Genomic DNA, 12,500 nt, shown 5'->3' on the forward strand with positions numbered 1-12,500 from the left:
TCTACAGTTTCACTCTGTCCACATTTCTCACACAATCCCGTTGGATGTTTAGATATTAAATGTAATGTTTTATTCAAACCTGTATGTCCCATTCTTAGTCTTGTAATTATACTTTCCTCCCTCCTATTTCTCCCACTTTTTCTACCTTTTCCCACTTTCTTTTGCATTGCATATAAACGTCTCCCTTTAGTCTGATTATCCCAATACTCTTGCCACTTTTTAATCACTTTCTCCTTTATTACTGATTTTATTTCTCTTATACTATGTGATAGCTCAATTTCTGCTATTTCATCATCTAGCTACTGCTTGCTTAGCTAATTTATCTGCTTCTTCATTTCCTTTAATTCCCACATGGGCTGGAACCCACATAAACTGTACTTCTATTCTACTTTGTTTTAACTCAAAGAGATTTGGAAGGATTTCCATGATTAAATCTGGCCTTGATTCTGATTTTTGGTTATCAATACTGACTATTGCTGAATATGAATCTGAACAAATGACCGCATTTTGTATTTCTCTTTCCTTAGTTAGTTGTACTGCTAGCAGAATAGCCATCAATTCACCTGTATATACTGACAGTTGATCACTTATTCTAGCTTTTTTCTTCATTGGCACGTTAACTGCCACTCCTATTCTCCCTCTTTTTTTGGAGGCATCTGTGTATATCCGTATATTATTTCCATACATAAGTCCTAACTACTCCTTTGCTCTCATTACTTCCATCTCATTACTTCCTTCTCTCTGTCTTATCTTCAGTAATGTTAAATCTACTACTGGCTGAGGAAGAATCCATAAGGGGTTATGTAGATACATTACAACGGCTCTATCAGACTAGTGTTGGTGATTTTGATTCACGAGTGACTCAAATCTTTCGAATCCATTCATTCAAAAGATTCATCAGGATCACCAGGTTACTTCTCCTTTTTGTTCTAACTTCTGAGTAAATGATTAAGGCCAAAATTGATTTTTGGGAAGACGTCAGAAGTTCATAACCATGAATACTATTGTAGGCTACCTGTCACTCATTTTAATGGTAGCCATTAGTAAATGCCGTAGCAATCAGAGGGCCCTGTAAAGGTAAAAACAAGACATGCATTTTAATGCATCATGAAGGAATCCACAGGAAAAACATGCTCATTTGTAGAGAATTATTATTTTTTTTGCGAATTATTATAATATATGTATTATTATTTCCTAGAAACATTCATAACATGGTAAGGCTAGTTCCGGATAAAATGTCATCTGGTGTAACTCAAAAAATTTATGATTTATGAATTCTTAAAAAAAAACTTTAGTATACATTTAACATACATATTACATACATATAACATACATAACAATATAACATACATATATTCAAAGTGTACAAAATATTTTTGTTTATTAATTGATGGTCTTTTTTTCATTTTATTGAATATTTATGGCTTTAACAATGCAGCTCAAAACCAGAAATTAATAGAAGATATTTCTAATGTGATTACAGAAAGTAAAGTACAGTACCGGATAATGTTCTAGGAGGGGATTGGTTCCAGATGAGTGAAAGGACAGATGGCCTCCCAGACTTAACAAGCAGCGGCTTAATGTTACCATTGAATGTTTGAAGACAGAAAATAATTTGAATGACATCTGGAGATATTTAAATCCTGAAGTTGAATTTTTTTTCCTGGTTTAAACCTAATGCGGAGAGCAAATCCAGAATTGATTATTTTATTAAAATATGCTTCTCAATCACAGGATGACATGATCAAAAAGTATGAAGATGGATGGGTAAATGCGATTGATTTTGACATTATGAATGGTGTACTGAAATTAGAATGGTTAAAATCATTCATTTGTAATAACCACTCTTTTTGGTTTATTGTCCCCAGTGCAATTTAAAAAAAAAATGCTGAAATTAATTTCTTCGCTAAATTTCTCCAGTTTGGAACAATAGATAACATAATACATCCTACATGAAGTTTTTTTTTTTTTGGTCATTTTTTGGATGATAATGGAAATGTGTTACTATATAGAGAGTTTTGCAAGAAATTCCAACAGTGTACTGTTGTTATTTACAATAGAATGATTCGAACCATTCCACTTGCTTTGAGAGTATAGGCGAGACACTGCAGGTGAATAGGGTAAAACAATTACTAATAGTTATCACCTTACTTACCCAGCTGATTGATTACATTGATAATTGCAAAAAAAAAATTGTATTACAAGTTTTCTAAAATGTTAGGTTTAGATATGCAAATGAGTCATTATTTAATGAAATATGCACTAATTTGCATTAATTTCTAGTACAAAAATCTAAACACTGGATGATGTCAGTCTCAAAATTCTTGTTTAATTTTTTTTTACATATTACAGTAAAACGTTTTTTTTTTTTTTTTTTATGAAGATTTTATTTTGGGTATCTCATTTTTGTCACTCCATAATTCAGAAAATGCTTAGAAAGGAACTGTGAAAGAAAAACTGTGTTTTTGCTTGTAGTGTGTCCCCTTAATGGTTAAAGAAGATATTGTGAGCTCAAGTTTCCCCAGAATTGAGCCGGCTTTGTTTAGAAGGTTATGATTTTTGTGAGAAAAAAATGTAGAGTTATTCTAAATTTTATTAGACGGGAACACTAATAAATAACTAAATAAAAATAATAAAGATTTTGATATGGTTCAACTAAAAAAAAAAAGAAAGAAAAAAAATTATTTGTCTTTCCCCCTCCCTCCAAAAGCTAAAAGGCTTCAAGATTCTAAATGAGATTTACCCTACTAACAAATTTTGAAGACTGAAATTCAATTTTGATGTAAATAATTGTGTTGAAACTTTAGATCATGTTTTCTTTTTGTGCGATATGGTATAACCTTTTTGGAGAGAGATGGTTATGTTCCAGGGATGTTGAATTCCCACCACTCAATGTGAAGGTTGTCAGGTTTGGTATTTTTCTCGAAAACAAAATGTTGATCTGTTATTCATTTCCTGTTATGTTTTGGGAAGTTTTTTTATTCACAAGTGCAGATGGTTTAAATCTAAACCAAACTTAATCCAGTGGTTGATGCAATTAAAAAAGGAAGTAAATTAGTAAAATAAAGATCCCCAGGTTATATCGTTACGCCAGTAGGTGGCGACAAGTGTGTGTTTTTGGGCGTTGCTAGTGAGCAAATCATCAACTCAAACGATTCAGTATACAAAACAGCAACAGAGTGATATTACTAGCTATGTCATTTTAATTGATTGTCATTTATGTTAGCCTATTTGAATTGTGTTTAGTAATTTTTACAATTCTTTCTTTTTTGTCTTCTTGATGTGAAAAAAACAGGCTCACATGACGTGCTAATCAAACAGAGCAGAAGCAGATCCTCATTAACGAACAAGATGATATGTTCATTCAGTTCATTCACACAAGAGTGTTGCTGTGCTGAAAGGGGGCGTGTTCATTCAGTAAAGCCAACCAATGAAATGCACCTTTACAGTCCGTACTCGAATGCTACTGGTTAAGCGATAATTAATCTTTGAGGGCAGAATGCATAGAGACTCAAATGGGTAAAAATCACTTGGTAGAAGACTCGTTCGATGAAACAATTCACTCATACAGATCGAGCTAGAATTTGCATTCCCTGATATAAATAATAATTTCTCAAGAGCAGTGCTTGAAGTGGAAAAGCGCTTGAAGTGCTCACCCCCCCTCCCTTATTTATTTATGTAATTATTTATTTATATTAAATAAATAGGTACTTTTTAATAATTCACAATGCATGTATAGTGCCACCATCAATCAATCAATCAATCAATCAATAATGAAATAATCAATACAAATTAGCACAAGTCAAGCTGCGATACGAAACAGGACCACAGAGAGACGCCAAAGACCACTAAATAGCCTGCCTTTACTACTATACGGATCCATTCAGAATCGCTAAATCTCTGACCACCGCATAATCAGCATTCATTATAAAACACAAATGCACGCTGAAAATAATAATTTTACTGACATCTGGACGTAAGTCACTATTCTCTCCGCAATTGCTGATGAATGATGTGATCGCAAAAGCCTGCTTCTTTTATTTTTAAGATAATATTTTCATTATAAAGTACTGATTCAAATTAGTAATCAATAATTAATTATTATTCTACTACTCTGCGGGTCTCCCCTGACATGCTCTTGCGCCCCACACACTCCGCTTGCATTCATTTACTCTTCAGTACCGGCAACATGTCAGAAGGGACATGTTCTGACCCCTGCCAGATTATTACCCCCCCTAGTATTGGTAGGTTTAGGGTTAGGTGTGGGGGAGGGGTAAGAATTAGGCACTGCGTACCGGCCCACTTCAAGCACTGCTCAAGAGAGCAAAAGAATAGCACGTATTGTTTCAATTAGCTGTATATATGAATCAACAGTCACTGTTCAGTGTAAATGCAAGTCTTTATCATTCATTCAATGAAATATTATTAGGCCCACGTATAAGAGATTTCCTTTGGAACACTTCATATGCCATGCTGCTGCATTTATTTTAGATTAGAGCTGACATGTGTAACTTTAAAAAGTCAACAGGCATGCAAAGAGCTCGTGCACAGTTGTTTTTCTGACTTACCACTAAGATATTTATATTTTATAGCTACTTTGTCATGCATTTCTGGCATCCGTGATGTTCTTGGCAGAAAACCCCGAGCTTTGGCTTGGCTGGGTGGAGAGGACCAGCCCCTCTGGCGTCATCCTGCCATTCCCCACAGTCTTCACTTTCCATGTTGTGCCATGGAAAACTCTATGTGTTGCAAGGAAACAAGCCGATCAGTAAGCTGAATTTTTCTTAAAGATTATTTACAATTTGAAGATTAAACAACTGGAATTCAGAGTGTTTTCTCATTGTTTATTGTTTTATTTGCTCATAACAGTAGGCTATTGCATCTTTTGCATTGAATGAAACGAATTTATTGCGATGCATTTGAACCTCTAGTAGCCTATTTCAGAGAACGTTGTAAAAGTGGCATTGTCTCATGCATTTTCAGATTTACATTTTTTGTCATTATAATCAGGCTATAGGCTGACCTCAAGGAATGCAGTCCAACAAACTCTCAGATGATGTGGAGGGAAATCCTGACAGGGTGGATCCCTTCTACCAGCAAGGCAAGTAAAGTAGTATCATTGTAGCTTATTATAGCAGAGACACTGGCTATGGGTGTCGGCTGCTACACTGGTTAGAAGCTTCAAGTCCAGGTAGGAGTTATCTATGAACTGAAAAAGACTCCTATCTGCTCCTATCAATCCATCAGGCATTTATTAATTGCATAACATATTGCTTTAAATAAAAATGTGAGCTAAATGACAAGTAAAACATAGTGGTATATGGTACATAAGCTCATCTAATGGTGTTTGCTATATTTCTGATTGAAATTTTGATATAAACTATTGATGTTTGTTTATTCACTGTAATATTCAGGCAAAGTGGCTTGTGTCATGTTCACGGTTCTCCTCCTACTTTCATTCTTGGTAATAGGAATCGTAACAGCTCTCAATTGTAAGTCAGATGTATAATGTCTCTCAGCAAATTTTTATGGGTTAATCGTTGTGTAACTGGTTTGTTTTTAAATTAACATCCTCTAGTCAAGAAGAATTCACAAGAGGATCAGACCAGAGGTCTTCTTTCTGATGATATTACACCCATCCCATTCCAGTACAAAGGTGACAGAGGTAAAAAATGTTTTTAAAAAAACATTTAAAATGAATACAATTGGCAGATTATTATTATAAACGTTTTTTACATTGGTGAGCAAGTTGTGTCTATAATAGTGTGGTTTGTTTTCTTAAATACAGGGCTCTGCTCGGATGGTTGGGTTTTATATAGGAACACCTGTTATTTGATAATGAATGTTTATGGGACATGGGAATTATCAAAGTCTTTATGCCATAACTTTGGGGCACACTTGATGGTTGTGAACAGTGAGGAAGAGCTGGTAAGAACATGAGTTTATAATTTCATCTTAATTTACCTTTCTGTTCAAAAGTTTTGGGTCAGTAAGTAAAAAAAAAAGAAAGAAATTAATACTTTTATTGTTCAAAAGTGACAATAAAGACATTTTAAAAGGATTTCTATTTCAAATAAATGCTGTTTATTTCAACTATTAAAGAATCCTGAAAAAAAGTACCACAGTTTCCTCAAAAATATTAAGCAGCACAACTTGATAATGATAAGACATGTTTGTTGAGCAGCAAATCAGAATATTAGAATGATTTCTAAAGGATCATGTGACACTGAAGATTGAAGTAATGATGCTGAAAATTCAGCTCTCCCATCACAAGAATATATTTTTAAATTTATTAAAATAGAAAACAATTGTAATAATATTTATTTCTGTTTTTAAATTATTATTTTTTTGATTAAATAAATGCAGACTTGATGAATCACATTGTTGTCTCTTTATTTCAGGAGTTCATTTCAAGAGTGGTTCAGAAGAGGACTGACTATTGGATTGGTCTAAAGAGGGACACAATGGGCCAGTGGTCCTGGGTTAATGGAGATCATTATCATTCAAATCCACAGTAAGAAATCATTGGCGTACATTATAAGCATGTGTTTTAGGCTGTCTGTAATTGTTTTTAAAAGTTATGAAAAAACAAAAGTGATACTGTATAACATACCAACCAGATCAGTACTTCTTCTGAATTCATTGTGTTTTGTGTTCTTTTCAGTTTCTGGGATGAAAATCAACCTGCTCATTGGGATATGGAGTCCTGTGCTCACTTAAAAGGATCTGACACAGTGCATCGAAAGCTGATGCAAGATGCTGACTGTCACAGACAACTGTATCACATTTGTGAACGCAAACTATAAAGGCATGCGGTAGGAAACTTCGCCATCACGTCAACTGCATTAGACTCTCCTAAAACCCTGCCCAGGACATGCTCCTTCTGAAATTGTTAGATGTTTGTAGATGTCCTCTTTTCGTTTGTAAACTGTACTTGCCTGACTGATGCACATTTAATGTACTTTTGCTATTCCTAAGTCACTTTTTATAGTGTTCCAGTGTACAGTCCTGTTATTTGAACACATCCAGTTAAGTAAAATGTTCACTAAAATTAATAATCGGTTCAATTCATTTTTGGCCCAATTTAATTGAAGAGACCAATTAATAATCATAATTATTATGCAATCATAATTAGTTATGTAATTAATCGAAATCCAGGGTTAGATTTGAAGTAATGCTGACCTCTTTTGGTGAGACGGATGAACTTTAAGTAAAGAGAGTCTTCTTAAAGGGGTCATGGCATGACAAATCAATCTTTTGGCATAATGAGGTCTTTGTACTGTTAAAACATCCTGCAAGTTTCATAGCTTAAAACGTCCTCCTCATTATATACAAAGCATTTATTTAATCAAGCTCCAAAAACAGCTCGTTTTGGATCCAATGGGACAAGGTGACTTCACCTGGGTGCAGACCTTTGCATAAAACACCGCCTCCAGAACAAGACATAGACGAATAGTCTTCTTCTCACCATAGGCCCCGTCCACTGGCGTTCCTTTGACGGCTTGACACTTGTGCTGCATCCGAAAACTCTAAAATGCTGCCTTCGGAGGCAGCAATCTAAGGCAGGAAGGCATCAAGGCATGTCTGAATCCAAATTCTGCTTTACTTCCTGTCTCCGGAGGTACCTTCTTCTGAGCATAGATGTATCCTTCGCTGCCTTTGATATCCCACAATCCTGTGCGTTCCATTCCCTGACGGTTGAGCTAAAAAATAAAGATGGCGTCTGAAAGTTGCGTTTGGTGGCCCGTTTGTGTATATTTCTGACTAACTTTTTGTAGTTGTGATGTTATTTTCTTCTGAGCATAGATGTATCCTTCGCTGCCTTTGATATCCCACAATCCTGTGCGTTCCATTCCCTGACGGTTGAGCTAAAAAATAAAGATGGCGTCTGAAAGTTGCGTTTGGTGGCCCGTTTGTGTATATTTCTGACTAACTTTTTGTAGTTGTGATGTTATTTCTAGCGAGAAATCAGTATTATAGTAACTAAATATTTGTTAGTTATCACAAAAACTCGTTCTATTTTGTTGTAGATCATTAAACCGTTACGCTGCCTCAGAAGCCTGTCCGAAATCAGTTTCATGAAGTGCCTTTGTGCAAAAAAGCTGCCTGCAAAGTCATTGCCTCATATGGCAGCAAGTCAGCTGCCTAAGTTTTCGGATGCAGCCCTAATCACGCTGAATGCAGTGTCGCATCGCCTCAAAAGCAAACAGAAATTACAATCACTGCCGCTATCTTGTCTACACTGGATACAGTATACAGATGCGCATTCACTTTCTGACACAGTCCACATGCTTGAGTCTGTCAATAGGACAAATGGAGTGAAAGAACGTTCACTTTGACGTTTGGTTTAAACAGCTCATTAGCGTCTTTGTACAGATATCAGAAGGATCGCAGCGTAAGTGGATAGTTTATTTTGAATGGCAACCCGGATCATGTCAGAGGATTGATTGGAGTATTTTGTTTTGTAATCGAGGCACAGTGTCATGGAGAGTTCACAAAGAAACATTTGTTGACAATCACTGCCGCTATCTTGTCTACACTGGATACAGTCAGGGCCGGATTAATAGGGCTAGGTGGGGCTGAAGCCCCAGGGCCCGAGCAACGAGGGGGCCCGTGATTGGCTATGAAGTAGATTGACTGAAGCACCAATCGCCGAAGCCCCACCAGGCCCCCACTTATTAGCGCTATTATTTAGCGGAGCTTTGCCGTAAATTCCATGTATTACCATTAGATATTGAAACGTCACGTTTGAATTTGGTTTACCAATCAAATGCATTTATTCTGTATTTGACTTTTGAACGAACTGTACGGGTATCTATCAGGTGATCGCTGTGCCTGATGTCTGCATTCACCTCCACTCTTCACTTCGTTCTGGCATAATCTGGAAATGGTCACGCAAAGAACAATCTTCGATAAGTAAAAATGTCAGCTATTCTAAAAAAAAATGTTAGAGAGGGGCTCAAAACGTAAAAGACAAACAGCAGATAAACATAATCAGTAAAACCCCCAGCTATCAGGTTATTTTACTAAAGATGATGATGGAGTAGAAGTTGTGGAACAGCTAGTGGACCGGGCACATGGAGCAGATAAAAACAGCGCCATCATCCACACAGATTTTAGGTTAGTTTGATTATTAACTTGATCGATGTATTTGGATTTTCGTGTCTGAACAAACTCTACATATTCGCTTAAGGGTTGGGAAATAACCCAGTAGAAAAATGTCAATAGTTTTGCGCGTCATGTTAAAGATAAAGCATGTGTAGTAGTAGCCTAGGCTATATGAGATCCTGGCATTATATGATCTTCACCCAAAAATGAAAATATTGTCATCATTTACTCACCCTCAAGTTGTTCTAAACCTGTATGAATTTCTTTGTTCTCCTCAACAAAACAGAAGATATTTTGAAGAATGTTCATAACCAGAAAGTGTCTGGTCCCCATTGACTCCAATAGTGTTTTTTTTTTTTGGTTACCAGTATTGTTCCAAATATATTCTTTTGCGTTCAACAGCAGAAGGAAACTCATACAGGTTTAGAACAACAACATAATTTTCATTTTTGGGTGAACTATTCCTCTAAAGCAGCCTAATATCTGCTGTTGCCACTTGTGTCAATAATGTAAATCAAACATCAGAAAGAAAATCACTCACTGTCCTTGACTGAATCACTTTTGTAAAATAAGTAAGAATTAATGTATATTGAATTTATACAGTGAAGACGATTCAGTCTATTTGTACATTTACTTTATTGAATATTGAAATTGGTAACAAGAATTATGAAATTTCAGTGCATAAAAAAATGTTGATAGCATAAAAATCTTATTTATCATATATACAGGTGCATCTCAATAAATTAGAATGTCGTGGAAAAGGTCATTTATTTGTCGCATTGATGTTATCTTTTTCTGCTATATTTTTAATGAACAATGCAGCAGCGCTGCATCTAGTGGCTTCAACTGGATAGGCTAACAAAAACATTATAATGCAACGACACTTACATCCAGAGGTGGACAGTAACTAAGTACATTTACTTGAGTATTGTACTTAAGTACACTTTTTGTGTATCTGTACTTTACTTGAGTATTATTTTTTCTGGGAACTTATGACTTTAACTTCACTACATTTGAAAGACAAATATTGTATTTTTCACTCCACTACATTTCTATCAAGGTCCTCGAAGTAGAAAGTCGTTACTATGCAGCAGCTTTGAAAGTCAGTGGGTGATTTTTTTATTCTCTATAACGTGACTTTCTTTCTTTTTCAGACAGTTTATCAGTAATCACTCTTGTAGGGCTACATGAAGTGATTTCCCAGCAGTTTTTGAACACTGAGTTGCAAATGTGATATTTCTTTACAACAATTCAATAATAAGAAGTTAATATTGTGGTATATATTAGACACAATATTGTCTGATTTTGCTAAATTGTGTACGTGAAAATATTACCTATAAAGCAACAGAAGAACTGTTGTGCGTCTCCTAATAAAACACAATATGTGTTGGACTTGAAGCAGCACTGCATAGACTGTTCTGTGTGTGACATCAAAGTACCACGAGAACGATTAGACAGCATTTTTACAATTTTTGTTTTGATGTCAAATAAGTTTTGCTGTTTTGCTTTTTTGTTAAAGCAGTGTTGCTGTTGTAAAGTTATACAGCTACAGTTGTGTTGCTGGGTTTTAAAGCAGGTTTGATTTTTTTTTCTTCCTTATCACTCTGTATTTACAGGATTTCACTGTCCCCTCTGTTCAAATGTGGACAAATGGTTACACATAGATGTGTGCACACACACTGTCAGAGCTGTGTGAGATCACTACCATCCTGCTTTTGTGGGGGAGGGGAGGGGTGTTAATTTTTTTGTTTAGTTTTTTCCCCCATAGGTTTTTAACATTCTAAATGCTCTTTATTCCAAATATACTACAAGCTAGTCAGTGTATTCACCAGGTGTAATGTATTCTAAGTTGCTTCAGAAGTATTGCAAGTATTACGTACAACAATAAAACAGTGCGTTGACATAAAAAAGGAAATTTACTTTTGGTACTTAAGTACTTTTAAAAGCAAGTACTTCTGTACTTTTACTTAAGTAAAAATCTGTCTTTACAACTTTTACTTGTAATGGAGTAATACTTTCACTCAAGTAATGGAGATGAGTACTTTGTCCGCCTCTGCTTACATCATCATCACATCTCGTGCACCACTGATAAGGCTGCCTCCTTAACGCACACCTAAAATTCGAATGCAACGTTTTTGCATTCGAATGTGGATTTTTATTATAATTAGACGAATATTCGAATTTCAAATTTTTTTTTTTGACAGTCCTAGTTTCCTGTAGTGTGTTTAGGCACATATTACATTAGGATTTATTTAGTGGCTTTAACAAAAGCCATGAATCGAAGGTTACCAATTACCATAGAGACCAACAGGCACCATGACAGTTTCCAGTAAACCCAAAACAATTTTCATTATAACCAGTAAAACATTACAAATTATGTGATGGTTTCTCAAAAAAATTTTGACAGAGGATTGAAATAAATGTATTATTGTATGAACTAAAATACTTGAAATCTACATAAACAGAGCAGAATGCAAAATGTATATGACAATGATAAACATAAACTTAGAATCTAGAAACCTGAAACAACCAAATTCTTCAATTTGAGTATTCATATGTCTCTGTGTGTGTGTGTGTGTGTGTGTGTGTGTGTGTGTGTGTGTCATGTTAATCAGACTAATCACCTTATAGGCAACTTCATTTACTCTAACCCTAACCCTAACCCTAACCCTAACCCTAACATAACAAAATGTGTAAAAATGAAGGGGAATATTTTCACAAGGAACTGTATCCTCTGAAGTCTTAATATATAATACTACATATCTAACTTTACATCTTTACTGGAAAAAAAAGACTGAAATATAAAAAAAATTAAATTTTAATTGCATGAATTTGCATATAACATTAAAGAATGTGTCTGCTATGAATTCGCTTTGGATAAAAGCGTCTGCAAAATGACTAAATATATATGACTAAATGAATTAAATATCAATTGGCATAAACAAAAAAAATAACTGTTACATGATATACCATTGCTATCTTTAATGAGACTTTAGGGACAATCCTAAACCTTTACTGAGTTTCAGTTCATTTGCAGTTTTCACTAGGATATTGCTCGTTTTCTGGGTTGTAATCCGCTTTTGCAAAGCATTCGGCTGCTTTCCTGTCACATTCACAGATGAACATCTCACAGGGGCGATTCTTGTCAGCTGAACTAACAAATATGTGCCACAAGCCAGATGCAGTTCAGGTCTCAATTACTAACAGAGCTTGCAGATAGACTTCTTTAGTACAATCTTAGTCTTACTTACTTACAATCAAGTCCTACTGAGTGTAGCATCTTACCATTGCAGGTGACTTTCTTTGCCGCTTTGTCACATGAGAATGAGTAGACTTCAGTGTAGGGGTTGTCTAAGATACCCCAACAGTCTTCATGTTGCCATGAGTCAGAA

General features: G+C 35.2%; 2 protein-coding genes across 2 annotated transcripts in view; one reads left to right on the top strand and one right to left on the bottom strand.

The window, feature by feature from the left end:
* The first annotated feature begins 4,620 nt into the window (after positions 1 to 4,620).
* Positions 4,621 to 7,562, top strand: LOC107550941 (C-type lectin domain family 4 member E-like). The gene is made up of 7 exons (XM_016232391.1): positions 4,621 to 4,768; positions 5,011 to 5,101; positions 5,415 to 5,492; positions 5,579 to 5,665; positions 5,789 to 5,928; positions 6,402 to 6,514; positions 6,665 to 7,562. Exons 2-7 carry the CDS (start codon positions 5,032 to 5,034, stop codon positions 6,804 to 6,806), a joined length of 630 nt encoding a protein of 209 aa, XP_016087877.1. The 5' UTR covers positions 4,621 to 4,768; positions 5,011 to 5,031; the 3' UTR covers positions 6,807 to 7,562.
* Positions 7,563 to 11,792: 4,230 nt separating this feature from the next.
* The window catches only part of LOC107550943 (phospholipase A2-like), a 1,369-nt gene continuing 661 nt past the window's right edge, over positions 11,793 to 12,500 (bottom strand). The window contains exons 2-3 of the mRNA XM_016232392.1: positions 12,394 to 12,500; positions 11,793 to 12,257 (exon numbers count right to left, since the gene is read on the bottom strand). The exon at positions 12,394 to 12,500 is cut by the window's right edge and continues 27 nt beyond it. Coding sequence (XP_016087878.1) covers positions 12,136 to 12,257; positions 12,394 to 12,500 — 229 coding nt within the window. The 3' untranslated portion in view covers positions 11,793 to 12,135. The remainder of the gene's footprint in view (positions 12,258 to 12,393) is intronic.

The sequence above is a fragment of the Sinocyclocheilus grahami genome, unplaced genomic scaffold (assembly GCF_001515645.1).
Source record: "Sinocyclocheilus grahami isolate Dianchi unplaced genomic scaffold, SAMN03320097.WGS_v1.1 scaffold410.1, whole genome shotgun sequence".
Taxonomy (NCBI): Eukaryota; Metazoa; Chordata; class Actinopteri; order Cypriniformes; family Cyprinidae; genus Sinocyclocheilus; species Sinocyclocheilus grahami.